Here is a 27953-nt window from a genome sequence, read left to right as displayed (position 1 = left end):
ATGTGTTCCAAGTCAACTCCAGACTCCTAATTCCAATCCCTCCTCAAACTCCATTTAGACCCTGAAATACAGCCACGAGGTCTTTGATCCTGCTCAGGGTTTTCAATGGCACTATCCCTCCAGAAAAACCCAGAGCATGGCTTCAAGATCCCCTCTATACCTGATCAGTCAGAAGTGATCTAGAAACCATCATGCATCACCACACTCGTTTCTGGCTGGGTAGGCTTGCTATCTCCCTCTTCCTGGGCAGTGAGGTTTTTTGTTTTTGTTTTTGTTTTTTGTTTTTTTGCTGCTTTCTTTGTAGACCAACTCTTAGACCTTTGCCCATTCCTTTCCTCCAATGCCCTTGGGACTCAATTCCAGACCCTCTTCTAGGAGGCCATCTCTAGAGATAGGTCCTCAATCATCCCTCTTCTTTCCTGTCTTGCTTTCCTGTACTGTACACTGGAATGACAGAATTAGGAGACAGAACAGAGTTAGATTCCTGTTAGAAAAAAGAATGAAACCCCTGAAAGACAGAGCAACTTCCCCAGGCTGCACTGCCAGAGGGTGATTGTGCTGGGACTACTCAGGCTTCCTTACTCCTGGGCCAGTGCCTTCCTACCACCCCACAGTGGTACTGTCTCCAACTAAATCTGTATTCTCACAAAAGCAGGAATAGGCTAGACACACAATAAACTTCTAACACCCAGAAGAGCAGCTCAGAAACTCCTTTTAGAGGCTAACACCCACTCTCTTCTCAGTGAACCATAAATAAGAGACTACAATGACATCAGCTTTACCCAAGAAAACATAAACAAGTAAACAAACCCATTCTTGATGAAATAATTCAGTATAGTTTATCTAAAAGCATTCAAAATATGGCAAGAATGTAGCAACAGGACATCTGTTACTGGAGAAAGGCTGGAGACAATTTTTATAGATGTGATCTTTTAAAAAAAACTTTAAAAATCACTTGAGGGGGACAAAACATAAGAGACTCTTAAATACAGAGAACAAACTGAAGGCTGCTGGAGAGATTTGGGGTAGGGGGATGGGCTAAATGGGCAAGAGGCATTGTTGAGATGAGCACTGGGTATTATATGTAGGGGATAAATCACTGGATTCCACTCCTGAAATCATTATTGCACTATATGCTAACTAACTTGGATGTAAATTAAAAATTTTTTTTAAATATTAAAAAAAATTCAAAGCCCAAAAATAATTATGCATGACAAAAAAAAGAAAAGAAAAAAATCATTCTAATTGCTTAACAGCAAGAACAGATATAGAGTTCATGTCAACCACAGCCTGAATATGAAAATCCAAAATACAACACAGCCTACTGGTTCTTAGAAAAACCAAGGGATATGTACGTTAAGTCCTGAAAAAAACAATCCTCGAGAGAAATGCATTAAAAAAGCTTGTAAAGTTTGGCTTATTCATCAGATACAAACATGTACTAATTTTTTCTCTTCCTGAAAAGCTTTTTAAAAATTTTTTTAATGTTTATTCATTTTTGAGACAAAGCCTGGGGGGAGGGGAGGGGCACAGAGAGAGGGAGACCCAGAATCCAAAGCAGGCTCCAGGCTCTGAGCTGTCAGCACAGAGCCCGATGCAGGGCTCAAACTCACAGAATATGAGATCATGACCTGAGCTGAAGTTGGATGCTTAACTGAGCCATCCAGGGACCCCAAAAGCTTCTTTAGATGACAATAGTAGAAAGCAGGTGGACCCCAGTTCTGTTCCACTGCGTCACTGAGGAAATGAATGAAGGGATATACGAGTAGATGTAATGTTGTGGCTCTGTAGTGGGCCCAAGCTTAGAGAAGAAGAAATGGAATTTCCAGAAACATGAGCTCTATAGTAATTCCCAAAGTGTTATCCTCAGTGATAAGATCAAATCACTTTGGATACCCTGAAAAATCTCCGGAGTAGTTTTAGGAATAAAAACAGCAGTTCGAAATTCTGGCGGAAACAGATAGATTCAGCCAGAAAACAGAACTACAGAAGAAAATTAAGTGGAGTCAAATTAGTGTCTTCAAAATAATATGGAAGATCCCTACCACTTCCCACTTCAACTCCTACAGCCCTAGGCAGAAACCACTGAGTCTCCTCACATCCCTGCGGTCAAGCCACAGGTGCTTGCTGACATGTAGACCCAGATCAACTGTCTGTTTTGACTCAAAGGGTTTATATACCATTAACTCCTCCTTTACTTCTGAAAAGGTCAAGCTCTGGGGCTCCCAGCTCCAAATGCAGAATGAGCAGATATTAGGGCCAAGAGGCCAGGGTATGCAAGGGAGATGTAAACTCCTGTTCCTTGTAATTGGAAACAAGTCACATCATCCGGTTGTTTTCCCTGTTATAGGAGGCAGTAAACTGGAAGGAAGAGTGTCTCAAGAAGAGAGGAGATGGGTGACAGACACCTGGTAAAAACTCATGGCAGTGATGGAACCAGACCCAGCAGTGTGGGGGAAATAGTAAAAAAACAAAAAACAAAACAAAACAAAAAATCAAAAAAAACCCAAAACACCCTTTTGGAGTTACCCAGGGAAGAATAATTTCCTTCTATAGTTTCCACTTAATAAAAATAGCCATGAGACCCGGATATAGAAGACTACCACATGAAAAAATGGTTAAAATATATAGCTCTGACAAGTGAAGGGGCAAACCTCACCTACATGGAAAATTAGCTGCCAAGTTAAGTCAGGTGTCCTAATGCCGAAGTTTCAGACTGACCAAGCCTGAGTGTTATCTAGCAACCACTGTGATGTCTAGCCGTGCACCGCAAACAATTTCCATTTACTCATCACATTTGACTCATTGTGACAAAGGGGAAAAACCAAGTAGAGATACGCATAATTAGCAGCATGAAGTCGGTATTTTGGAATTTCTCACAGAGTGTATGAACTGCAGACAGCACGCTGGATAAACTAATAAACAAAGGCTTTGCAGAAACCGAGGGACAGCTAGGCCTGAGCTGCCTCAGAGTGGGGATCACACCAACAAATGCTATTAAGGGCTCAAATTTCTTTTTTAACTACTTCCCCAACTAGGTGGGTCAAAAAAGTAAGGTTTAGTCAGCACTGCTTAAAGCAACTCAAGACTTAAGTATCCTATGTTGCCAAGGCCTGAAAATTCCAACCTCACTCTCTATGGGAGAAGACAAGGTACACAATGGCTCTGGGAGCCTATGAGCTCACATCTCCAGTATAATCTTGGACAAAATTTTTAAGCCATTTCATGTTATATAAAGAATAGATCATTTTTACCTCACAAAATTGGTGTGAATATTATGTTTTAAAAGATATAGTACCTGACACATAACAGGTGTTTCAGCCTGAAGATTCCAAATATTTGTTGAAAAATGTCTCAGTTAAAATTTAATCTAAACTGATCACTATAATAACAATCGAATAACAAGTTATAAAAAGATGGTGAAAAATCATTTAAAAAATTCTAATCTTTCCTAAGTCATTAATTCTTTCATTCAACAAAATATTACTGAGTGCTTACCATGTACTAGCACCATGGACCTGGGAGTATTTTAGTGAACAGGACATACAAATCACTTCCTTCACGGAACGTACAATCTATAATTCACACTTAATACTGAAGCGACTGATTATAAACAAGGGTTAATTTTTTCCCAACTTTTAGAAAAACCTGAGTTGAATTTCACATAACATTTAAAATAATCATTTTAAAGTGAACAATTCAGTGGCATTTAGTACATTCACAATGTTGCACAATTACCACTTATACTTTGCTCTAAAACATTTCTGTTATTCCAAAATAAAATCCTGTGCGCATTAAGCAATCTACCCCCAGAATAAGAGTTGATTTTAGTTACTGATATTTTCAGATCAATCTTTATCAAATTAAGTCTGACTTTTTAAGATAATACATCCTTACAAAAATGTTGCTTTTAAACTAAGACATCTGTGAATTCAAAGAAAACTGGAATCCTCCCCAAATAATCAGCTTTCAAAAGAAAAATTAATGAAAGTCTACTCATGGTTTCCCTTAGTGCACTAATTCAGTGGTTTTCAAAAGAGATGGCACTGTACCCAAGGGTGTTAGGAAATATGTGGGAGTGTTTCGGGGTGTCACAATGACGGCGGGGGTGGGGGAGCAGTACTATGGGCAAAGTAGGAGGGACTAGATATGCAAAACATCCTATCATGGATGGACTATACACAACTCCAATAGTGACCCCTCTGAGAAATACACTGGTTACTACTCCAAAAAGGTTTTAAAATAATGTCATTATCACTGCTCATTCTACATTAATTTGCATTTCTTAGGTCTCTGAACACCTATTTGGGAAATCTTTCCACTCATAAAAAATGAAAAAGGATTAATATTATTCACAATCATGACCTAAATTTCATATCATAATTTGGCTCAAGAAATCATCACAATGAGGAACTGGTACTGGGCTTGGACTGTGGGTGACTGAAATTGCACTTTACAATTTTACTTAGATAATGCTATGCAGCTGTGGGCCATTTGCTGGGTTTCCCCCAAAAGAACTGGCAAAAAGCAAAGTGAAATAACAACAAACAGTATTATTTAGAAATGAAGACAAGTATATTATGTATTTTTCCAGCCCATCTTCAAACTTTAACATGTGAAATTCTGGGATTTTTTTTTTCTTCTTTTGACAGCAAAATACATCAACAATTCATTCAAAAAATAAAAAGAATCCTTATTTTAGAAAGATATTAAAGTACTTATAGATAAAATAACATATCTGACATTTACTTCAAAATTACACGGGTGAAAGGTAGTAGGTGGGGGTACAGACGAAGGGAGCCTGGCCAAGAGCTGAGAACTACTGAAGGTGGGGGAAGGACACACGGGAATCCCACACATATCCAAAAAGGCAATCATTCCATTACCTTTTTATGTATTTGTTGAAAATTCTAATAAAAAATTAACAAAACAAAAAATAAATACATAACAAACATAGAACTCCTAGGAAAGAGGCCACACACACATTCGCCAAAATTCAGAAGAGTATTTCAACATCTTCATTCCAATCCAGGTGCCCCTTTTCGTGAATGATAGCTACTTAAAGTGCCAAACCTTTGCAGACTTCTTCAAAATCAATGGAGTGACTGACTTTGAAAACTGCAGAGTCTTTACCTAGCAGTTGTTGAAATGGCATGATAAAGATGACCTCAGGACAGGGCAAAAGGCAATAGACTGCAGCAAGTGAAACTCAGCAGGCAGAAACCTGCACAAGGTCAAGCAGCAGATCCACAGTGGGGCAGAGACTCTTACTCGACCTCCCTCCTCTTCTTAGTCACTGTATCAAACTGCCTCTTAGAGAAGAAGCCCAATCCTGTACCGGACATACATATAAAATCAGACTCTTCAAAGCGTTCCAAGACAGGTGAGATAGAAATGATCATTTAACTCTTTTTACTAAAAACAAATACACAAGCTTTTAGTAAGAACAGAAGACCAAAATGAAGCTCAAACTGATGAACTTCCTTAGAAAGGAAGTTGCCATCACTCTATCAACAAATTATAACAGAAGTACACTGCATCCATTATCACTGCATCTTGGCTAGAGCCCTAGCATACTGTAGTACACAGAGTCAGAAAAATCTTTTTGGATTTAAGCTTCATCCTTGTACTCAAAAACTAATGATATTCATGGTGTTAAGAACCTAATGATTAAAAGAGAGAAAAAAAGACACCTAATGATTTAAAAGTCACTATGTTGTTTATCACTGACTAGGCAATGCAAAGTGAAAAGACAAATTTTCTATCTCCTGTCCTCAGAAATACAGGTTCAGCAGGGTGAAGCAAAGTTTACAACTCTAGAAGATGGAATAACCCAGCCTTCCAAACAGTTGTTTCGTGGTTTTTGTATTTGTTTTTTTCCAGTAAGACTATAGATCAACTAGAAAGATGCACAGGGTAGTGCCTGTAACTGCATGTAATTGTGAGACACTGCATAGGGCCCTATTTACAACTGTAACAGGATTTGCAGAGAGTGGACTTACGTAATTGCGACATTGCTCCCGTCTATAACAATGTGCTTCAAATCCGTTCTCCCTGGCTCATTTTTTAATTCGAGCTTGTAGGGTATTTTCAGAGTATCTCGAAACCTTTGAACGCCCGTAACTGAGGAATCAATATGATCAGACGGTCCCGCCAACCTTGCATCAGTAACTGAAGGTAGGAGCTGGGGCAGTGGCATTGGTGGAGAAAGGGGTGGACAATTTGACTTAGACTGTGGAGAGCTACAACACCCGGAACGGTTTTCACAGGCAGACTTCACATTACTTGGAAGCAAGGGCTCTGCTTGCTGCTGCAAACCATTTTCAGGAAAAACTGGAATTCTGGGCTGGTGACTTGAAGCGCCTCTGGAAACAAAACTGACAACTTCTTTGGGACTTGAAGGGACAACAGAGGGTGAAAGGCCATCAGTTTCAAGGTCCATGTTACACATATAATTCTGGTTTGAACTCCAGATTTCTTGTTTCTGTTCTATCGGCACTGTTTTGAAAGCGTTAATTTTGCAATTTGAGGTACATGGTTTTGATTCTTTGAATGGTAACTGAGAAAATTTTTCTACCATATTTTGCTGTGTGTGAGTTTGTATTTTCTTTGGAGTAGAATCTGTTGTAAGCTCATTTATGCTGCTACAAACACCTTTATTTTTGGTTCTGTTGGTCTCCGGACACATAGTACCAGGTGAAGATTCTCTGTCTTCTTGGAATCTCTTATTTTCTTTTTCAATTTCTTCTAAGAGCAATAATGGTTCAGTAGATGGCCCATACTCCCTAATGACCTTTTCAACAATTTCTTGGGAATAGCCCATGGTTTTAAAAAAGTTCACAAGGATATTGTATTCCATTTCCTCAGTGGTGTCCTTTACATCTGGACTTAAATTTTCAGGATCCGCCGAAGAATCAGATAGGTCAATGATTACATTTCCAGCTAATGTCTTACCATCATGTAAAAGCTCCCCCTCTTGAACGTTTTCCAAAGAAAACTGTTTCTTCGTATGCCTTTCTTCAGAATCAGAAAATCTCCTTTTATGACAAATTCTGTCTTTGGAAAGTGCCTCTTCATCTGGGGTTAGACCATTTATTGGAACAAAAAGTACATCTTGTGAACTAGAAAAGATTGTGTCCATTTGTTTTGTAAGCTCAGAAACAGGAGTGCCAGCTTTATTTCTTGCATCTTCCTGCAAAACAATTTCATCTCTGGAAATATTCAGCCCTGTGGCAGCATTCTGTGTAAACTCTGTTCGTTTAGAATCTCCAATTTCAGTAACATCATCATTTCCTGTTTCAAATAAATTCTCCTCACCTTGTGTAAGTGTCAAAAGCTCTTTTTTCAAGGAAGTGGGCAAAATTAACAAGTCCATTGTATAATTGTCTGCACGAGCTTCAACAAATTGTTTAAATTCCCTTTTTACCTCGGATTCTTTCTGACTGTTGGGTAGGTTCTCATTATTCTCAAAGAGCTTTACGAACTGCTGAATGTGACTCCTAGCCATGACCACAGCTTCAGCACTTCCTCTGATGCCAAGAAGACCAATGTCCAGAATGCAGAGATCAGCACATGTGTCCTGAATCAAGCTCTTCAGAAACAGGCTCTGTGCCCCAACAAAAATACAGTGCATGGCCTTGGGATAACATTCTCTTTCTTCTAGTTCAGGTTCACAGATTCCTTTAATATATTCCTGTAAACAGAAGATGAGATCAATTTACAAAAGCTCTTTACAGCACATATCATGTTACACATGTAATTACAAATGTCAAGCTGTACAAAAATCAAAAGCATGGTAATAATGTGGGGAAAATGCCATGTTCTAAAAAAAGATTTAAGATAACAGATATAAGTTGCTTACTCGTTTTCATTGGACTTGAAAACTTTGCTAGTCTAAAAGGCAGGTATCTGTAACATTCTCAATAATGTATCTTGCAATAGGATCTTTGGGGTCTGCCCAGCTGCACAGTGGACAAGACTGGACTTATTTACATCTATAAGTAACAAACATTTTTGCTTGCTACTAGGCATTTATTGGTACTATGACCTAATTAAGAGATAAGAAAATAAAGTCAAACAATTTACTCTAGAACAAACTTTCACTTTTGCTTTGCTACTACTGCCCCTTAGTTTCCAGATAAATTGATTTTTTTGAAGGCATCAAAAAACAAAAAAACCAACATGTTCCAGACAACTGGAACAATGCATACCCTACATAATTTTATGCCCCCCCCTTTTTTTTATTTTTTAAATAGAAAAGCCAAACTGTTTAGTTTTTCAAAAATAAAGAACCAGGGGCACCTGGGTGGCTCAGTCGGTTAAGCGTCTGATTTTGACTCATGTCCTGATCTCGCGGTTTGTGAGTTTGAGCCCTGTGTTAGGCTCAGAGCCTGGAGCCTGCTTCGGATTCTGTGTCTCCCTCTCTCTGTGTCCCTCCCCTGCTTGCACTCTCTCTCTCTCTCAAAAATAAAAACATTAAAAAAATTAAAAATAAATAAAAATAAATACATAAATAAAAATACAGAACCAGAGAATGTTGGACAGTATTGTCACTCTCAGAAAACTGAGTTTTTCTAGAGTTTCTAGTAAAGTTGCTATTAAACAAGGCCTCAATAAAGTAAGAAAGGGACTGGGTTCTCTAGCAATTAGGTTGCTACTGGAGGCCTAAAGAACGAAGTAAACTCGCATGCACATGCACAGGAATGGTGGATACACTTGTTAAGAATGTGGGCACTGGAGCCTGTTTCTGGGCTCAAATCCCAGCCATGAGACTGGGGGTCTTCTCTAATTACACAGCCCCTCTACCTCATGTCCTCAACTGTAAAAGAGAGAGGCTAGTGCAATCCCAGGTGTTTTCAGGAAATCTGATTCGATAATAAAGCTCCGACAACACTGTCTTGCATCTAGTTAGTGCTTACTAAATAGTAACAACACTTTAATTATCAGTGAAAATTTTCTGGAAAGACATTTGTAAGAAATGAGCCTGGCAATACCTGACCCGTACTTTACACTAAAATTACAGTAGTGTTATTGAAATGGTGCTATTGAAAAGCTCAGCCTGCGCCACACTGGAGACAATGAGGCTTTGCAAAATGTACCTACTACATACATGTTTTTCTAGTGACCACGGGGCTTCAGTTAAAATTTGTATACCAATGGACACACATTCCTTGTTTACATATTTAGAACTACAACATCCCAGAGGCACCTGGGTGGCTCAGTCAGTTAAGTGTCCAACTTTGGCTCAGGTCATGATCTCATGGTTCATGAGTTCAAGCCCCATGTTGGGCTCTGTGCTGACAGCTCAGAGCCTGGAGCCTGCTTAGGATTCTGCGTCTCCCTCTCTCTCTGCCCCTCCCCTGCTTGTGCTGTCTCTCTCTCAAAAATAAGTAAACATTAAAAAAAAAGAACTATGACATCCATGTGAATAGATGAAACTCCAGAAACATGAGGAAAATGTCACAGGAAAAATCTGACCGAAGCAGTATAATGTTCAATCATGAGACCTATGTCCTCTGTACAAACCTGGACTGTCTGTGGACTTAGTGGTAAAGATTAGAGGTAACTGGTGCTGGATAGAGGAGCGCTGTTTATTAGAGCAGTTTGCTAATTTTGTAACACTGTAATTGCGTTAAAACACAAAGCACAGCAACTGAACATCCTTTCTTCCTAGATATGCAAGCAGAGTGCTAAATATTGAAGTCCGCATCCCTGAACCCCTCCAAATGGACATTTTGCTACTTGTTTGAACTTATGCTGCATTTAGGTTGTGGCTCAAGGTTGTTTTTTTTAGTATTTTAATTTGAAATAATTATAGGTTTCCAGGAAGCTGCAAAGATAGGACAGAGTTCTGTGTGCTCTCCCAGTTCTCTCCAATCACTTATACTTTACCTAATTACAGCACAGTATCAAAACCAGGGCACTCACACTGATACAGTGTGTATCTAGTCTATGCCATTTTATCACATGTATAGACTCAAGAAAATACCACTTCAATCAAGATACAGAATTATTCCATCACCACAAAGATTACCTTCATGCTACCCTTTCGCCATATTTACCCCTACTTCCACCCACACCATCCCTAAGCTGCTGACAACTGCTGTTTTTGTCTCTCACAATGTTGTAACTTCAAGAATGTTATATAAATAGGATTAGACAGTTTGTGCCTCTTGAGATTGACCTTTTTCACTCAACAAGATGCTCTTGAAACCCATCCAAGGTGTGAGTGTATCAATAGTTCATTCCTTTTTTATTGCTGAGTACTATTCCATGATATGGACAAACTACACATTTTTAATCACCTATCTACTGAATGACATTTTGGTTGTTCCTATTTGGAGCTATTACAAATGAAACTATGGACAATTACGTACAGGTTTTCATGTGAACTTGTCATTTCTCTGGGATAAATGCCCAGCAGTGTGCAATGTGGGCCATATGGTAAGTGAACGTTTAGATTTCAAGGAACAGCCCAACTGTGTTCCAGAATAGCTGTACCACTTTACATTCCCACCTGCAACATATGAGATCCAGAAGATCCAGTTTCTCCTCATCCTTGTCAGCACTTGACATTGCTACTATTTTTTACTGGAGCTGTTATATTAAGAGTGTGGGGCTCCGGGGTGGCTTAGTCGGTTAAGCTTCCGACTCTTGATTTCGGCTCAGGTCATGATCTTGTGGTTCATGAGATTGAGCCCCCCCATTGGGCTCCACACTGACAGCTCAGAGCCTGCTTGGGATTTCTCTCTGCTCCCCCCCCCCTTAAAAAAAAAAGAAAAAAAATAAGAACGTAGTGTATCTCCTCATGGTCTTAGTTTACATTTCCCTAAAGGCAAGTGATGTTGAACATCTTTTGCATGTGCTGCTTGCCATCTACACTCCCTCTTGGATGAACTGCTCAATTTTTTGGTCCATTTTCTAACTGGATTGTTTGAATTTTACTGTTGAGTTTTGGGAGCTCTTGACACATTCTAGATAGAAGTCCATTCTCAGATATGTGGCTTACAAGTATTTTTTTCCTATAGTTTTTTTCATTCTTGTCTTTTGTGACAGAAGTTTATAATTTTAAGGTTTATTGGCTTTTTTCTTCATCAAGCCACAGGAACCAGAGACTTCTCCTATGTTATCTTCCAAAAGTTTTATGTCTAAATCTACAACCTATTGTGAGTTGGTTTTTATATAAGATGTGAGATTCAGGTTGAGGTTCATGTTTTTGCTTATGGATATCTAATTGCTCTAACACTGCTTCTTGAAAAGACTGTTTTTTCTCTATTTAATTCCTTTTGCAGATGTCAAAAATCAGTTAGCCATACTTATGTGGGGCTATATTTATGAGTTCCCTATTTTGTTGCATTGATTTAGGTATCCAGCCCTTCACCAATGCCACACAGCCTTAACTACATAATGTCTTATAGTAATTGCTCCTATTAAAAATTGCTCTTAGCCATTCTAGTTCCTTTGCCTTTCCATATAAATTTTAGAATAATTTTGTTTAGCAATCTTGTTGAACTTGCACACTGACTTGAAGCGAACAGACATCTGCTGAGTCTTCTGCAAGAACAAATTGTTTGTTTAGATTTTTGCTTTTTTTCATGAGTGTTTTATAGTTTTGAGCATACAAATCCTGTACACCCAAATATTCTATTTTTTGAGTGACTGAACAGGGCACTCTATTTAAAATTTTACTTCTATGTGTTCACTGCTAAATAAACAGAAATAAATTGATTTTGATCATGTGTCCTGAAACCCTGCTGAGTCTATTTCCAGTTCCAGGATTTTTTTCTCATAGACTCTTTCGGATTTTCTATGCAGACAAGTATGTCATCTACAAATACCTTTTATGCCTTCTATTTTCTTGCTGTATTGAACTAGCTATAACTCCCAGCACTGTGATGAGCAGTGGTGACAGCTGACACTCTTGCCTTGTTCACAATCACAGGCAGAAAACAGTCTTACCTTTGAATATGATGTTAGATTTTTTAATATACTTTTTTTTTTTATCACATTGAGGAAGTTATCCTGCATTCCATTCATCTAGGAACATGAACAGGTATTAAAACTTGTGAAATGCTTTACTGTATCAACTACTTCTTCAGCCTGTTAATATGGTAGGTTGCACTGACTGATTTTTGAATACTGAACAAGCCTTGTATCCCTGGAATAATTGCCGCTTGCTCGTGATGTATACATCTTTTATAATTGATCAATTCTACTTGCTAATGTTTTATTAACATTTTTTGCATCTTTTATAACCATATTCATGAGAGACTTCAGTCTGTAGTTTTCCATTTTTGTACTACCTTTGCCTGGTTTTAGCAAGAAGATAGTAATGAATGAGTGAACAAAGTGTTCTCTTGCATTTCCCTTCAAGAGACGTATAGAACTGTTTTTTTTTTTATTAGAGCACGTGCGCGCACGCGTGTGCACACATATGGCAGGGAGTCAGAGGGAGAGAATTTTAAGCAGGCTCCAAGCTCAGTGCAGAGTCCAGTGTGAGGCTCCAAATCCACAACCCTGGGATCATGACCTGAACCAAAATCAAGAGTCGGACATTCAACCAACTGATCTACCTAGGGGCCCCAGATGTTCTTTTTCTTTTTTTATTTTTTTAAATGTTTTATTTTTGGGGGAGGGGGAGGGAGAGAGAGAGAGAGAAAGAGAAAGAGAAAAAAAGGGGGAAGGGCAGAAAGAAAGGGAGACACAAAATCTGAAGCAGGCTCCAGGCTCTGAGTTCAATCAGCACAGAGCCCGATGTGGGACTGGAACTCATGAACGGTGAGATCATGACCTGCGCTAAAGTCAGACGCTTAGCCGACTGAACCACCTAGGTGCCTCAATTCTTTTTAAAACATTTTGTAGACCTTCCCAGTTAAGCAGTCTGGGCCTGGAGAGTTCTTCTACAAGAATTTTCAAGTCATTAATTTAATTTCCTTAAGAGCTGTTAGGTCCATACAAATTATCTATTTCATGCTGGGTACATTAGGGTAGTTTGTACTTTTTGAGGAATTGGCCAATTTCATCTAAGTTGTCAAGTTTATATGTGTAAAGCTGTTGGTTTTCCCTATCTTTTTGATGTCTGCAGGGTCTACAGTTGATACCCTGTTTCATTCCTGATATTAGTAATTTATGTCTTCTCTCTTCAGGGTTGATAAGAGGGTAATTTTATTGATTTTTTTTTTTCAAAGAACAAGCTTGTTATTTCCTTGATTTTTCTCTATCATTCTGTGTTTTCAAATTTGTGGACTTCTACTATGCCTCCTGTTGTTTTGCACTTATTTTGCTCTTCTCTGTCGAGTTCCAAGAGGTGGAAGCCTACTGATTAAGACTTCATTCTTTTCTAAAATAATATGTTATAAATTTCTCTTTCAGGGGGTGCCTGGGTGGCTAGGTTGGTTAAGTGTCCAACTTGGGCTCAGCTCATGATCTCATAGTTTATGGGTTCAAGCCCCACGTCCGGCTCAGCACTCACACTGTGGAGCCTGCTTGGGATTCTCTCTCTGCCACTCCCGTTTGCGCTTTCTAATAAACATACTTTAAGAAAAAAAAGTTCTCTTTCAGCTCTACATTAAGCTACATCCCACAAATGCTGATGTGTTGTATATTCACTTTTATTTTTATTATTTTTTTTAATGTTTATTTATTTTTGAGAGAGAGAGAGACAGAGCATGAGCAGGGGAGAAGCAGAGAGAGAGGGAGACACAGAATTGGAAGCAGGCTCTAGGCTGAGCTGTCAGCACAGAGCCTGATGTGGGGCTCGAACTCACAAACCGCAATATCATGACTTGAGCTGAAGTCAGACACTTAACCAACAGCCACCCAGGCGCCCCAAGTTTTTATTTTATTTTTGAAATTTCTCTTGAAATTATTCAATATCCAAGAGTGTTGTTTACTTTTCAAATATGTGAAGACTTTCTGGTTATCTTTGTTACTGATTTCTATCTAGTTTGATTGCTTTGTAATCAGAGAACACACTTCAAGTTTTTAAAAAATGTTTATTTTTGAGAGCGAGTGAGCGAGCGCATGTGTGTGCAAGAGTGGGGTAGGGGCAGAGTGAGAGGGGGACAGAGGATCCAAAGCGAACTCTGTGCTGACAGCAGGGAGCCCGATGCAGGGCTTGAACCCACGAATTGTGAGATCATAATCTGAGCAGAGTTGGACACTTAACGGACTGTGCCACCCATGTGCCCCTGACTTCAATTCTTTTAAATTGGTTGAGATTTGTTTTATGGCCTGGGATATGGTCTATCTTGATAGATGTTCTGTGGACACTTGAACATGTATTCTGCTGCTGCTGGGCAGAGTGTTAAAAAAACATCTATTTGAGCCCAGTTGATGATGCTGTTGAGTTTTTCTATATTCTTGATGGTTCTATCAATTGTTGAGAGAGAATGCTGAAGTTTCCAATTATAACTGTGTCCATTTCTTCTGTCAGTTCTCCCAGGTTTTGCTTCACATATATTGCAGCTCCACTGTTAGGAATATACACATTTAAGCACTCTTATGTCTTCTTGGTGAATGGATCCTCTTATCATTATGTACATATTCCTCTCTGCTCTGAAGGTTTTGTCTGACAGTAATATTACCACTCCAGCTTTGTTCTGATTAGTAACTGCACAGTATGTTTTACCCTCCTTTTTACTTACCTGTATCATTATATATAAAATAACTTTCATGAAGATATCATATAGTTTGGTTATATATTTTTTAAATCCATTCTGACAATCTGTCTTTTAATTGGTGTGTTTACACTATTCACATTTCTGTTGTTGTTGTTAAACGTTTGGGACTTTACCTTTTTTAAGTTTATTTATTTTGAGAGAGAGAGACACAAAGAGAATAGGCTGAACAGGCTCTACACTGTCAGCACAGAGCCTTATGTAGGACTTGATCCCATAAACAGTGATATCATAACTTGAGCCAAAAACCAAGAGTCAGATGCTCAACCGCTACCCAGGGGCCCTGCACAATTCACTTTTAATGAAATTATTGTTGCTTGGATTTAAGTCCACCATTTACTTGTTTTCTGTTTGTTCCCTATTTTTAATTCCTTTTCCCCCAATCTGGCCTTCTTTTGCATTATACAAACATTTTTTAGTATTACAATTTACTGATTGAAAATTTTTAATGTTTATTTATTTTGAGAGCAAGCACATGTGAATGGGGGAGGGCCAGAGAGGGAGGGAGAGAAAGAATCCCAACCAGGTTCCTTGCTGTCAGCACAGAGCCTGATGTGGGCCTCGATCTTACAAACTGTGAGATCGTGACCTGAGCCAAAATTAAGAGTCAGATGCTTAATGACTGAGCCACCCAGGCACCCCTATTTATTGAAATTTTTTACTGTATCTCTTTATATAGTTTTTAAAGTAGTTATGCTATCAATTATAACATAACTGATCCACTTCAAAGTCAATATTTTATTATTTCGAGAATGTATAAACCTTACCATCTGCACTATTCATGTTTTATATTTTTTTATATCTTATAATGTTTTGACATCGTAGGAGGACTTTCAGACCTGAATAGAGACTTAATCTCCAGGCGCTAGCTCATTTCTAGCAGTGGTGGGCCACTTGCTTGGAGCATGCCTTTCCTTTGCAGACTGCCTGATCCAGTGTTGCGCCCCCATGCCCATCTCCTTATCTAACTCACATACTAAGCCAATATTTCCTCTACCTTGTATCAAGCCTGGGCCAGGAACCAGACAACTAAGAGCAGACCCTATGTCTGAAAGCCCACTGAAATTATCCAAACAAGCCAATCTTAAACTGTTTATCCTGTCCTGCCTTGCCTTTCTTTCCCCCTTGCTCCTGTTTCTGTCTCCTGACCAAACTCTGAGTGCTTTACCTGTAGCCCAGTGTGGTGATGTATGCCCCCTTCTCTTGGGAAATGTAAATAATCAAAATCTTCTTTCAGTTGCATTGATTTCTCTGGGCCATCAGTCACTTCCCTAACTTAAAATCCTGCGGGTACAAATTTTAGAATACCACCATCATCCTTTACCCTTGGTCTCTAGTCTCTCTGCTTTCCCTTGTATGTTATAGCTATCTCACAAATTATATGAATATACATTTGAAATCCCATCAGACAATACTATAAATTGTTTTCAATACTATAAATTGTTTTTAACTCATTTTAAAGAACTCAAGAGGAGAAAGTAATCTATTATATTTACCCAGATAGTTATCATTTCTGTCTGAAGAACTTCCTTTACCAATTCTTTTGGCGAAGGCTACTGGCAATGATTTCACAACTTTAGTTTTTCTTCAACCAAGAATTTTTATTATGTTTTATTTCACTTTCATTCTCAAAGAATAACTTCACTGGATAGGGAATTTTTGGTTCTTTTTTTCACCACTTGAAAAATAAGGTGCCACTTCTGGCCTCTATCGTTTTTTATGAGAAACCTATACTCATTCTAATTGCTGCTACCCTACATGTGTTTTTCTCTAGATGCTTTCATAGTTTTTGTCTTCAGTTTCAGCACTGTGGTTATCATGTCTAGGTGTGAAATTCTTTGAGCTTATTCTGTTTGTGTTCACTGAGCTTTTTAAGTTTTACGTTTAAAATAAAATATTGGAAGTCTTCGGCCATTGTTTCTCCAAATTTTTTTTTAGTGCCACACTCTTTTGTCTCCTCTCATTCAAATTAGATAACTTCTGTCTTCTATCTTCAAGTTCACTGACTCTTCTGTCACCTCCATTTTAAAATCAAGCCTATCCAGTGAAATTTTATTTAGGTTATTGTATTTTTCAGCGCTAACCTTTCCAATTTGGTTCTTCTATTTGTATCTTCTATTTCTCTGCTGAATCTATTTTTTAATTAGTTTTAAAAGTATTTGTGATTGTTGGAGCATTTTTATAATAGATGTTTTAAAGTGTTTGTTAGATAATTCTAACATCTTTGCTATCTTGGCATTGGTGTCTGTGGTCTTTTCTCATGAGAGCTGATATTTTCCTTTCTCGTGACAGTTGATATTTTCCTTGTTCTTCACATGCCAAGTAATTTTGTGCTGTATCCATTTTGAATATTATGAGATTCTGAGTCTTATTTAAATCCTATGATGAATGTTGATACCTCTGTTCTAGCAGGTAACTGACCTAGTTAGATTTAGGCTGCAAGCTGTAACCAGTGCTCAGTAAGTTATGATTGTAGCATCAATTCAGTTTGTAAAGTCTTTGCAGTGTTACCTGTACCAGTCCACTTGAGTGCTACCAGAGGCCAGTCAGGGGCCTAGATGGTGGTTTTTCTGTTAGTTCAGTTATCAAAAGTCCTTGTTATGCTGATAAAAAGTAGATCCACATGCGCTGTTTAGGGATTAAACCCAGGAGGTCATCAACAAATTTTATGGAGTCACTTATCTGAGCTCCTCCCTCTCTGCTCCCTCTTCCCTCTTTCTAGTGCTTTCTGGTTCCCTGAGGTTCTTTTTTCAATCCTCCAGTCAGAAAGCTGGGACTTTGATTACCCCCTTTTGCCCTGTAGTTTTGCAGCTGTGCCTGGGTCATCTGAAGGACACAGAAAGTAAAAGTATTAAGGCTGGCTCCATCCTCTTAGGACCACAACATCACCAATTGAAGAGGAAAGTTCTCCCTTAGAACTTTGGTTCCTACCAGCTCCCACTGCCACCATCACTGGATTGTTTGGAAGCTGGTGTGCCTTAGAATGAAAAAAATGGCCTTTGCTTTCTATTAGGTGCTCCCTCTTTTGCCCCTGGAGTCCAAGCTAGCCGGCTTCTCCTACTGCTCTCTCTAGGCCCTGGTGCTTATTTCCATTTGCAGACTGAGCTGCACTGAATTCAGGCTGGGGACAAAAGACAGGAAAAAATGGCAACCTCACCACCGATTTTGTGGTGCTCTGAGTTATGGTTTTCTTCCTTAGTCGTATTTTTTACTTTTCAGCATCCTCATATAGCTACTCCATGCATCTGTCCAGGTTTTATAACTAATTTAGTAGGAGTGACAGGGTAGAGTACACTTGCTCTATCTTACTCAGAATCAGAACCTCCTTGTTGTCTGTTAATATTTAAGTAATGCTGCTTGTTTAGCATAAGTGAGCACATGGCTAAATTCACATGAGTCAAATACCGTTTAGACTTCTGAGCAGCCACTAGTTGAGAAAATGTTGATCATACCCACTCAGTGGAATGCCAGCAACTAGTAGCCAACCTGGAAAGAAGAGGTTTCTCCAGGCTTCTAGAACAAATATCCTCTCAAACAAGGGCTAACTCCTGAATTGATCCAAGGTAAAGCCCACCTATTAACAACAAATCCTGCCCACACACAAGGCCTCAAACTGTTTTTTCAGATTCCATATGAAACAAAAAAACACCCACATCAGGATAAAATCTCAAATATGAAAGAAAACAATAAAGTAGAACATAAAATAGAGGAAAACTGGAGGAAACTAGATAACGCAGGGTAGGAAAGAAAACTTCAACAAAATTTTAATTAGTGGTTTCAAAAAGATATGAGATGATAATGAATTCATGTAACAGGAATCAAGATGCTAAAAAAGGAGACAAATAATCAAAATAAGGGTACTAGTAAATTAAGGATATCATGACCAAATTAAAAGTCAACGGAAGAAGTGAAAGACAAAGTGGAAGAAATCTCTCCAAAAGTACCACAATCAAGGAAGTGAAAACTGTGAGGGAAAAGAAACTTTTAAGGGTCCATCCAGGATATCAGAAATCCAAATAACTGACATTCCAAAAAAATCAGAATGGCACTTAATAAAGAAACAACAAAAATAACTTCTTGGAGCTAAAATACACAAGACCTTATGTATAATTAGTGAAAAGATTACATCAAATCTTGTTTGGGAACTAAAGCACACAGATCCCACCTTGAAGGGTCCACAGAATATCCAAGCATGATTACTTTTTCTGAACAGTTTATTTATCTATTTAGAGAGATTGGGGGCCGGGAAGACAGTGGGAGAGGGAGAGAGAGAGAATCCCAGGCAGGTTCCATGTTGTCAGCACAGAGCCCAACACAGGGCTTGACTTCATGAACTGTGAGATCATAACCTGAACCAAAATTGAGAGTCAGATGCTCAACCAACTGAGCCACCAAGGCTCCTCAAGCATGATTACTTTTTAAAGGCCCATAAGAAAAAAATCCTGGGGGCAGGATGAGAACAGGGCATGTATAAAAGAATGACCATCAAAATGTGAGAAATTCTCAACAGGAAATCTGGATGACTGGGGGGAAAAGGATAGCAGTGCATTCAAATTATAAGGGAAAATGATTTTCAATCTATAATTCTGTACCATCCACATTAAAGACATTTCTAGACATGCTAAAAGCTGAGAAAATTAGTCCCATGCATTGCTTTCTTAAAAAATATTTGAAGATGAAGGCCACCAGAAATAAGGGAGATGAAGTAATTAGTAAATTCAATCCAAGACTGGCAAATAGAAGTCCAAAGACTATAGTTGTGCAGCAAACAAACTGAGAAACTAGCTGAGTGGAGGAAGAAAAGTGGCTCAAGTGGCGTTCTCCCAGAAAAGGAGGCTCAATGAATAGCAGATATAAAGGAGTATTTGTATAATATTAGGGATGTATTTATTTCACAAGTAGGTGAAAAACAGGGCAGATAAATTACAGGAAAAATTATAAGCTGTATCAGAAGGAAAACATAATGTAATACAGTACTGGGCTTTGCAGTAATATTTACATAAGTCGTAATTATATAAACACCATTTCTTGGTTTAGCTAAAAACAAGATGATTATATTGGTGTCTTAGTCCATTCAGGCTGCTATAACAAAATACCAGACTGGGTGGCTTAGAAACAACAGAAATTTATTTCTCACAGTTCTGGAGGCTAGGAGTCTAAGATCAGAGTGCCAGTGTGGTCCCGTGAGGGCTCTCTTCTAGGGTGCAGACTCCTTGTATTTTCACGTGGTGTAAGAAGCAAAGGAGTTCTCTTGGGCCTCTTTTACAAGGGCATTAATGTCATCATGAGGGCTCTGCCTTCACGACCTAATCATCTCCCAAAGGCCCCACCTCCTAATACCATTATATTGGGCACTGGGATTTCACTACCCAAATTTTGATAGAACACAAATATTCAGACCATAGCAAATGGGAAAATGGGGGTAGTTTCAGCTCATCTATCTTAAAGAAAGTGAATAGTGTCTAAAATAAGAAATAGCAGTATTTTATAATTATTTACATAACCATCAAAACAAACACCTAAAACAGTAAAAAGTAATTGCTTTTAGGAAGTTGGGAAGGGACAGAAGCAAGGGACTGCTATTCTTTCTAATAAAAACCCTCAGTACTTCTTGATTTTTTGTTTTAATCATGTGCATGTATTATTTTGGTATACTCCTTACTTCCTAATTTTAATAAAAAATTTTAAAGTAGATGCATACCATGCTGTGATGCCACTAGTGAGAGCTTTGGTCCTAATTTTTATTTTTTAAATGTTTATATATTTTTGAGAAAGAGAGAGGGTGTGCACGAGCCATGGAAGGGCAGATAGAGAGGGGGACAGAAGATCCAAAGTGGGCTCTGTGCTGACAGCAGAGAACCTGACGCGGGGCTGGAACTCATGAACTGCAAGATCCTGCGTGTCCTGAAGCCAAAGTCTGACGCTTAACAGACTGAGCCCCCCAGGTGCCCTGGCCCTAATTTGTAGCTTGATTCTTTTCTGACATATAAGAATGTTAGCAGTTATGAAATATTATGAGTGATTTATCTTTGAAACAAACATTTTCCATTATTTCTGTTACTTTTCTGGAGTGGTATAATCTGCAAGAAGAGCTATAACTAATTAACTGTATGATATAGGATGTTCTCAAACCTATGCAACTAAAAAATTTAAATTAAACTGGATGCTGAGACAGACAGGTAGCTGCAAGACTAGTGATAATCCTGATTTCAATTTTTTATTTTTTTTATGAAATTTATTGTCAAATTGGTTTCCATACAACACCCAGTGCTCATCCCAAAAAATGCCCTCTTCAATACCCATCACCCACCCTTCCCTCCCTCCCACCCCCCACTGATTTCAATTTTTTAAAAGACTTTATTTTTTCAAGCAGTTATAGGTTCACAGCAAAATTGAAAAGGTAGAGATTTCCAATATGTAATTTGTTTAATGATAATCATAAAAGCCCATATGTTTTTATAAACTTAATTTTATACATTTGAACCTACACAAAATAAAATTGTGAACCTGATGTGTTATTTACAAACAAATCAATATACTTTTTCATTGCTTACACAATCGTTTCACAGCAAGTGATATACTCAGGGATACATCCAGATATTATTTGGATTACTATTTTTCAGAGAAAAAAAATCAAGTAAAAATTGGATCTTCTGAGATCATAGAGGGCCTCAGGAGAGTTCCTGTGGCTTTCAGTTTGTAAGGACCAGGAAGACTGGCAGAGAAATGCCCAATACAAGCAGAGCTGACATTATCCCCCAAATAACTAAAACTACTATTGCAAGACTAACTGCACTGTTTTGGGGGAGAATTGTACTAACAGGCACAAAACTTCACACGCACAAAACTTTGTGCATGTGTGTACTCCCAAAAGAAATGAATAATTATCCCCTGAGATCCAGACTCATTTTTTCATCAATAATTTACTCTTGTGAATTACTAAGTAGCAACAAATTGATTTTTATTTTCAAGTTCAGAAGTGAACAATGAAGTATACAAGTGTACAGTATTACTACATTCTAGATGTCTGGCCATCAGTTGCACTGATAAGCATCTGTGGACCCAAATACCCATCCTTTGCATTTGGCTGTATTCGGTATTGGAACATTTAAATGTTAATCAAAAACTGTCTCCCCTATCCTGCAATGTTCATATTCTGTTTTACTTTATTCAGGCTTTTCAGGGAAAAAAAGGGTGGGGGAAGCATATGATACATACAATAATAACTTCCCTTTCATATAGCAAAATGCTTTCTATTATTCTACCTTCTACAAACTCAGCTCTTCTCAACTCTACTGTAACATTTCAAGAATCCACACAGAAGCTGCTGGCAACCTGTGCCATTGAGAACGTAGATTAAAAAACAAAAAACAAAAACAAAAAAAACACAGAAAAGATCAAAGTGGCTATTCAAGAGTCCACAGGTTTGGGGAAAGGTTTCTCGACACCACAGTTCACCACCTACTATCTCTTATTACAGGCACACATGTAAGGGGCTTTGTCAGCTTGTCTCCAGGTCACATATGGTTTGAAGCAGCTGATTCAAAGTGTAGAAGGAATAACATACCTGCAGAGCACGTAACAGCAAATGACAACTGACAGCACAGGTGCAAAAACAAATTTAAGGAAGACATAATGGCTAAAAGCCATAGCAACTCAAGATCAGCTAGGATGAGCACGGCTCTAACACATTCTGGCAGCTGCCAGGAGCATAACTGCACCCTGGCACAACATAACAGAAGATACTCAAGTGGACCACAAATCATGGAAGAAAAAGAAACCATACAGGCAAGGAAGCTCTTGATACATTATAGAGAGATTTCCAAAACGGTTCAGACTAGTAGTTCTCATCTCTAGTTGCATACTTCTGGATTCTAAAGATTTCTTATATTTAGGAGACTCTTGAATAAATGGTGCTGTATATCATCTCTAAGAGAAAAGAAAGTAGGAGTAATATGATTTTTAGACAATGATACTTGAGTCCTACAGACTATGTATAAGTTAGAAACACCTTACAAGCCTTAGAAAAAACAAGCTTTCTTTTTAAAGCATTTTAAGTATTTATTTATTTTTGAGAGAGAGAGAGAATCTGAAACAGGCTCCAAGCTGTCAGCAGAGCCTGACACGGGGCCCAAACCCACAGACCATGAGATCATGACCTGAGCCAAAGTTGGACACTTAACCGACTGAGCCACCCAGGCACCCTGAAAAAACAAGCGTTTTTAATATCATTAATCTACAAATCTGTAACAAGTCCATTTAGGTCTCTATCTGGCTATCTATATTAACAATATTGCTATAAAATTATTAATAACCATATTAACCATTTTCCCAATGCACTTCTAACATCTGCTTTTTGTCCCATCTTTCTCTTCAATCTCATTTCTAAAATGTCTACCAAGTTCTTTCCCAGGAGGGGTGACCTAACAACTCCGAAGGGAAGGACTTTCTGCACACTCACTCTGAGTATACTTCTGGAAACAGGACCAGAGGCCACACTCAGTATCTACCCTAGACTTCATCCCCATTACACCTGTAAATCTCTGAAATTCTACAGCTTCCAAACTTTCAGCATTCCTGATGAATTTATTCTTCATTCTTACCCAAATAATGTCTTCACGTCCCAAAACTTCATTTCTGTCACTCTTCTCACTCTCAGTAAAAGAAATTATTTCATCAGAGCTCAAAGGCCAACATTTGTGAAGCCCTTCAACTGCTTCTCCTTTTTCACCTAAAAAATTCTACCTTTCATGAATTCATTCTCCTTCCTTCTGTTTCAAAGCTATGCCCCTTTCCTAGGTCTTCATTCATCACTCCCTTTTTACTCATCCCTGCCCACCTACAAACCTGTGTTGGTTTCCCTGACCCTACAGAATACTTCCTGTAGCCCCACTGCCTATGCTTGGGACTGCTTCATCTCTGTCTTCATCTTCACACTTTTTTGAAAAAAGTAGCTTAAACTCCATTTCACTGCCAACCCCTTGAAATCTGGATTCTGCTCCCATTCAAACTGAAATCATTTTCTCAAATGCCAACAATAACAATTAATGTCAAATGCAAAGGGCCCTTCTCTGCAATCTCCTACTAGGAATCTCTGTAGCACCATATCATTGACCAGCTTCTCCTTGACAAGTTATTTCCTCTCCAAGCTTTGAAGATACCACTAGCTGTCTACTTCTTATCTTTCACTACTTCCCTAAATCCTTTGCTATCTCCTACTGCACCTTAAATGTATGCCTTCACCAAGGTTCCATCCCGGTACACTCCCCTCAATTATACTCACACACTCTTTAGGTTCCAACCGTAACTTTTACATCTATGGTGATAATTCCAAATTTCCATCTCTAGCCCTTAATACTGGAAAGGCTGCAGACAATCCATCCCCTCCTGGGCACTTCTACTGGACTATCCCACAAGTGTCTCAAACTTAATTATCTGAATCAGAGCCCACAGCTCTCCTCCACTTGTCTTTGGTCCAAGGTCCCTTGAAATTGAAACACAGTTGCCTAGATTCAAAACGTTCTTTTCTTCTCATCACATGCAATTTTTGACAAATCTTGTCTCATATGAATATTACTGCACCCAACTCTAAACCCTTCTTTCTGTTGCCAGTCTTACTTATCACACTACACCCCTTAGGGCACCCTCTATCACATAACACCCCAGTGACGTGTGAAAGCACACCGGTTTCACTTCCTTACTCAAAAACTTTCTAAAGGTCCTCACTGCGTACAACTAATCATTCAAGATCCTCATAACCATATCCAAAGTCCTCTGTGGCTTGGATTTTGGTACATTTTCTAATTTTTGCAGCCTTATTTAACATTTCCTTCCTTACACTCATCCAAAAATCACATTCCAAAAATGGGGTGGGGGAGATGTTAATGTTTCCTACACACAACAGTTATCTCATTATTTGAACTACATCATTTATCACAATTCTACTAGACGGTGCGGGGACTGGCCTTGGTTATTTAACATAGCAGTTCTCAACCAGGGATGATTTTGCTCTTCCTGGGGGCACTGGCAATGTCAGGAGACATTCTGGTTTTTAGAACTGATGGGGTGCTCCTGGCATCTTGGGGGCAGAGGTCAGGGATGCTGCTAAACATCCTACAATGCAGAGTACAACCCCCCACAACAAAATATTCTCTGCCCAAAATATCAATAGTGCCACTGTTGAGAAACCCAGAACTAATCAATAAATGTCAAAACAAATACACGTTCAAACAAATCACGAAGTTTGAGAACACAGGTTGACATCCAGCCTAGTATCAACGATGTGGGTAACACTGTAAGAGAAAAGTGGCCAAAATGACCAAAAGCGGGGGTAGGGTTCCATTTTAATAGTCTGCATAATGTTAAGAAAAGTTTTAAATACTTAAAAAAAAAAATGCTTATTTACTTATTTTGAGAGAGAGAGAACACGCACGCCAGCCAGCATGGGAGAGGCAGAGAGAAAATCCCAAGCAGGCTCTGAGCCATCAGTGCAGAGCCTGACGTGGGACTCGCAGAAATCAAGAGTCAGATGCTGAACTGATTGAGCCACGAAGCACCCAGTTTAAATATTTCTAAATAAGGCAAAAAGGATGGCCTTTTAATCATAATGGAGCACTCTCTTTGGCCCTCCCCAAAGAGTATTTAAATCTTCTGGGAAATTCACCTTTGTCTGGCACATTATTCATTATTCATTGGGGCCCGAACCGTGATGTTACATGTTAAAATGCAGATTTTTGTGGTCTACCAGAGATGTCAATTACCTTCATTTGGTAGAAAAAATATGATTATACTATTCTGAAACATACAAGCCAATTTGTATCTAATCAAACAATTTTACTCCACCATTCTGTTTTTAGTGTAGATAAATACTCAGATCTTCAAATGCTCTCTGAACCAGTTTTACATTCCTGCTGGTTCCTTCATTCATGAGTTACCTGTCTGAAAGTCACATTTATAGTTGTTTTGTTTGTTTGTTTGTTTGTTTTGTTAATTTACACTTTGCCAGCTTATAGGACCCATGGAGATATCCAAGTGGACTCACCTGCTTGGAGCCGTGAGTGGCTCAAAAAGAGGACCACATAAGTTGTGTAAAACCAACCATGTTTCATTTTGGGTTCCAGCATGAATCCCAAGCAGGAAGAGAATTTTACCAGTGGTATTTCTTTGTTCTTTAGTCCTCTGATTTTGTCTTTGCTTTACAGTTCTTGGCTACATGTCCCTTTTTACACCTGCACCGGTGGGTACACACTACCAGGTCAGTTTCAACTATACCCTTAGTATATATGTACCTAGACTACAGGAATCTGATTTTACACTGTGACCATGTGGTGATCTGTCAGTAGATAATAGATCTATTTTCTGTTGGATGAGAGGCTAGAAAAAAATCTGGTTTTAGTCTTCTGTTTTTCTGTTTGTGTAAGTACACGTCTCTGCACCACTGAAAGAACAGCCTTTTTGAAATCTGGACCAGTTTTGTGTTTTTGGATTACTTTTGACCTGTAGCTAAGATTACGGAACATAACTGAAAGCTCTCTGAATGTTTGTATCTAGAAAATGAAAAAAGCCTTTATTTCTCATGGTGTGAGTGTGAAATATATTCCTACCTCCAGGGGTAGATAATTAGATTTTAAAGTTTCTTTTTTTAGTTTATTTATTTTGAGAGAGAGAAAGAGTGCATGTGTGCAAGGGGAGGGGCAGAGAGAGGGGAAGAGAATCCCAAGCAGGCTCTGTGCTGTCAGGGCAGAGCCCTATGCAGAGCTCGAACTCATGAACCATGAGATCATGACCTGAGCCCAGATCAAGCAAGAGTCGGGAGTTTAACCAACCCACCCAGGCGCCCCTAGATGAAAAAGATTCTTAAAGAACCTCTGTTCTAATTATAGAGAATTATAATTATAGAGAGTAACAAACTTTTACATAAATCTGTATTCCTAGAATTCCAAGAATGTAATAAAAATAATCCTTAGGTCAGTTTGATTTGATAATTTTAATGCTAATTTAAAAACAAGTGTCCCCATCCCCAAAGGCAAGGGAATTAAAAGCAAAAGTGAATTACTGGGACCTTATGAAGATAAAAAGCTTCTGCACAGCAAAGGAAACAACCAACAAAACTAAAAGGCAACCAACGGAATGGGAAAAGATATTTGCAAATGACATATCAGACAAAGGGCTAGTATCTAAAATCTATAAAGAGCTCACCAAACTCCACACCCGAAAAACAAATAACCCAGTGAAGAAATGGGCAGAAAACATGAATAGACACTTCTCTAAAGAAGACATCCAGATGGCCAACAGGCACATGAAAAGATGTTCAGCGTCGCTCCTTATCAGGGAAATACAAATCAAAACCACACTCAGGTATCACCTCACGCCAGTCAGAGTGGCCAAAATGAACAAATCAGGAGACTATAGATGCTGGCGAGGATGTGGAGAAACGGGAACCCTCTTGCACTGTTGGTGGGAATGCAAATTGGTGCAGCCGCTCTGGAAAGCAGTGTGGAGGTTCCTCAGAAAATTAAAAATAGATCTACCCTATGACCCAGCAATAGCACTGCTAGGAATTTATCCAAGGGATACAGGAGTACTGATGCATAGGGGCACTTGTACCCCAATGTTCATAGCAGCACTCTCAACAATAGCCAAATTATGGAAAGAGCCTAAATGTCCATCAACTGATGAATGGATAAAGAAATTGTGGTATATATACACAATGGAATACTATGTGGCAATGAGAAAAAATGAAATATGGCCTTTTGTAGCAACGTGGATGGAACTGGAGAGTGTAATGCTAAGTGAAATAAGCCATACGGAGAAAGACAGATACCATATGGTTTCACTCTTATGTGGATCCTGAGAAACTTAACAGGAACCCATGGGGGAGGGGAAGGGAAAAAAAAAAAAAAAGAGGTTAGAGTGGGAGAGAGCCAAAGCATAAGAGACTGTTAAAAACTGAGAACAAACTGAGGGTTGATGGGGGGGGGAGGGAGGGGAGGGTGGGTGATGGGTATTGAGGAGGGCACCTTTTGGGATGAGCACTGGGTGTTGTATGGAAACCAATTTGTCAATAAATTTCATATATATAAAAAAAAAAAAACAAAAAAAAAAAACAAGTGTCCCTTTCCTATTTCATCAGTGTAGTGTACAATGCATGCATATATGGTTTTTAAAAATAAGATTTTTTTTCTATGAAGAGACACATCTGAACTTCCTAAACTTTGCTGGTCAGATAAGGTAATATTACTCATGATTAGTCATATTTATGATTATGAAAAATAC

General features: G+C 38.7%; 1 protein-coding gene across 1 annotated transcript in view; it reads right to left on the bottom strand.

The window, feature by feature from the left end:
* The window catches only part of N4BP1 (NEDD4 binding protein 1), a 50770-nt gene that overhangs the window by 14573 nt on the left and 8244 nt on the right, over positions 1 to 27953 (bottom strand). Inside the window, exon 2 of the mRNA XM_030297630.1 lies at positions 6003 to 7693. Coding sequence (XP_030153490.1) covers positions 6003 to 7693 — 1691 coding nt within the window. The remainder of the gene's footprint in view (positions 1 to 6002; positions 7694 to 27953) is intronic.

The sequence above is a fragment of the Lynx canadensis genome, chromosome E2 (genome assembly GCF_007474595.2).
Source record: "Lynx canadensis isolate LIC74 chromosome E2, mLynCan4.pri.v2, whole genome shotgun sequence".
NCBI lineage: Eukaryota > Metazoa > Chordata > Mammalia > Carnivora > Felidae > Lynx > Lynx canadensis.
The sequence above is the reverse complement of the archived record's forward strand: the minus strand, read 5'-3'. Positions and strand labels throughout refer to the sequence as shown.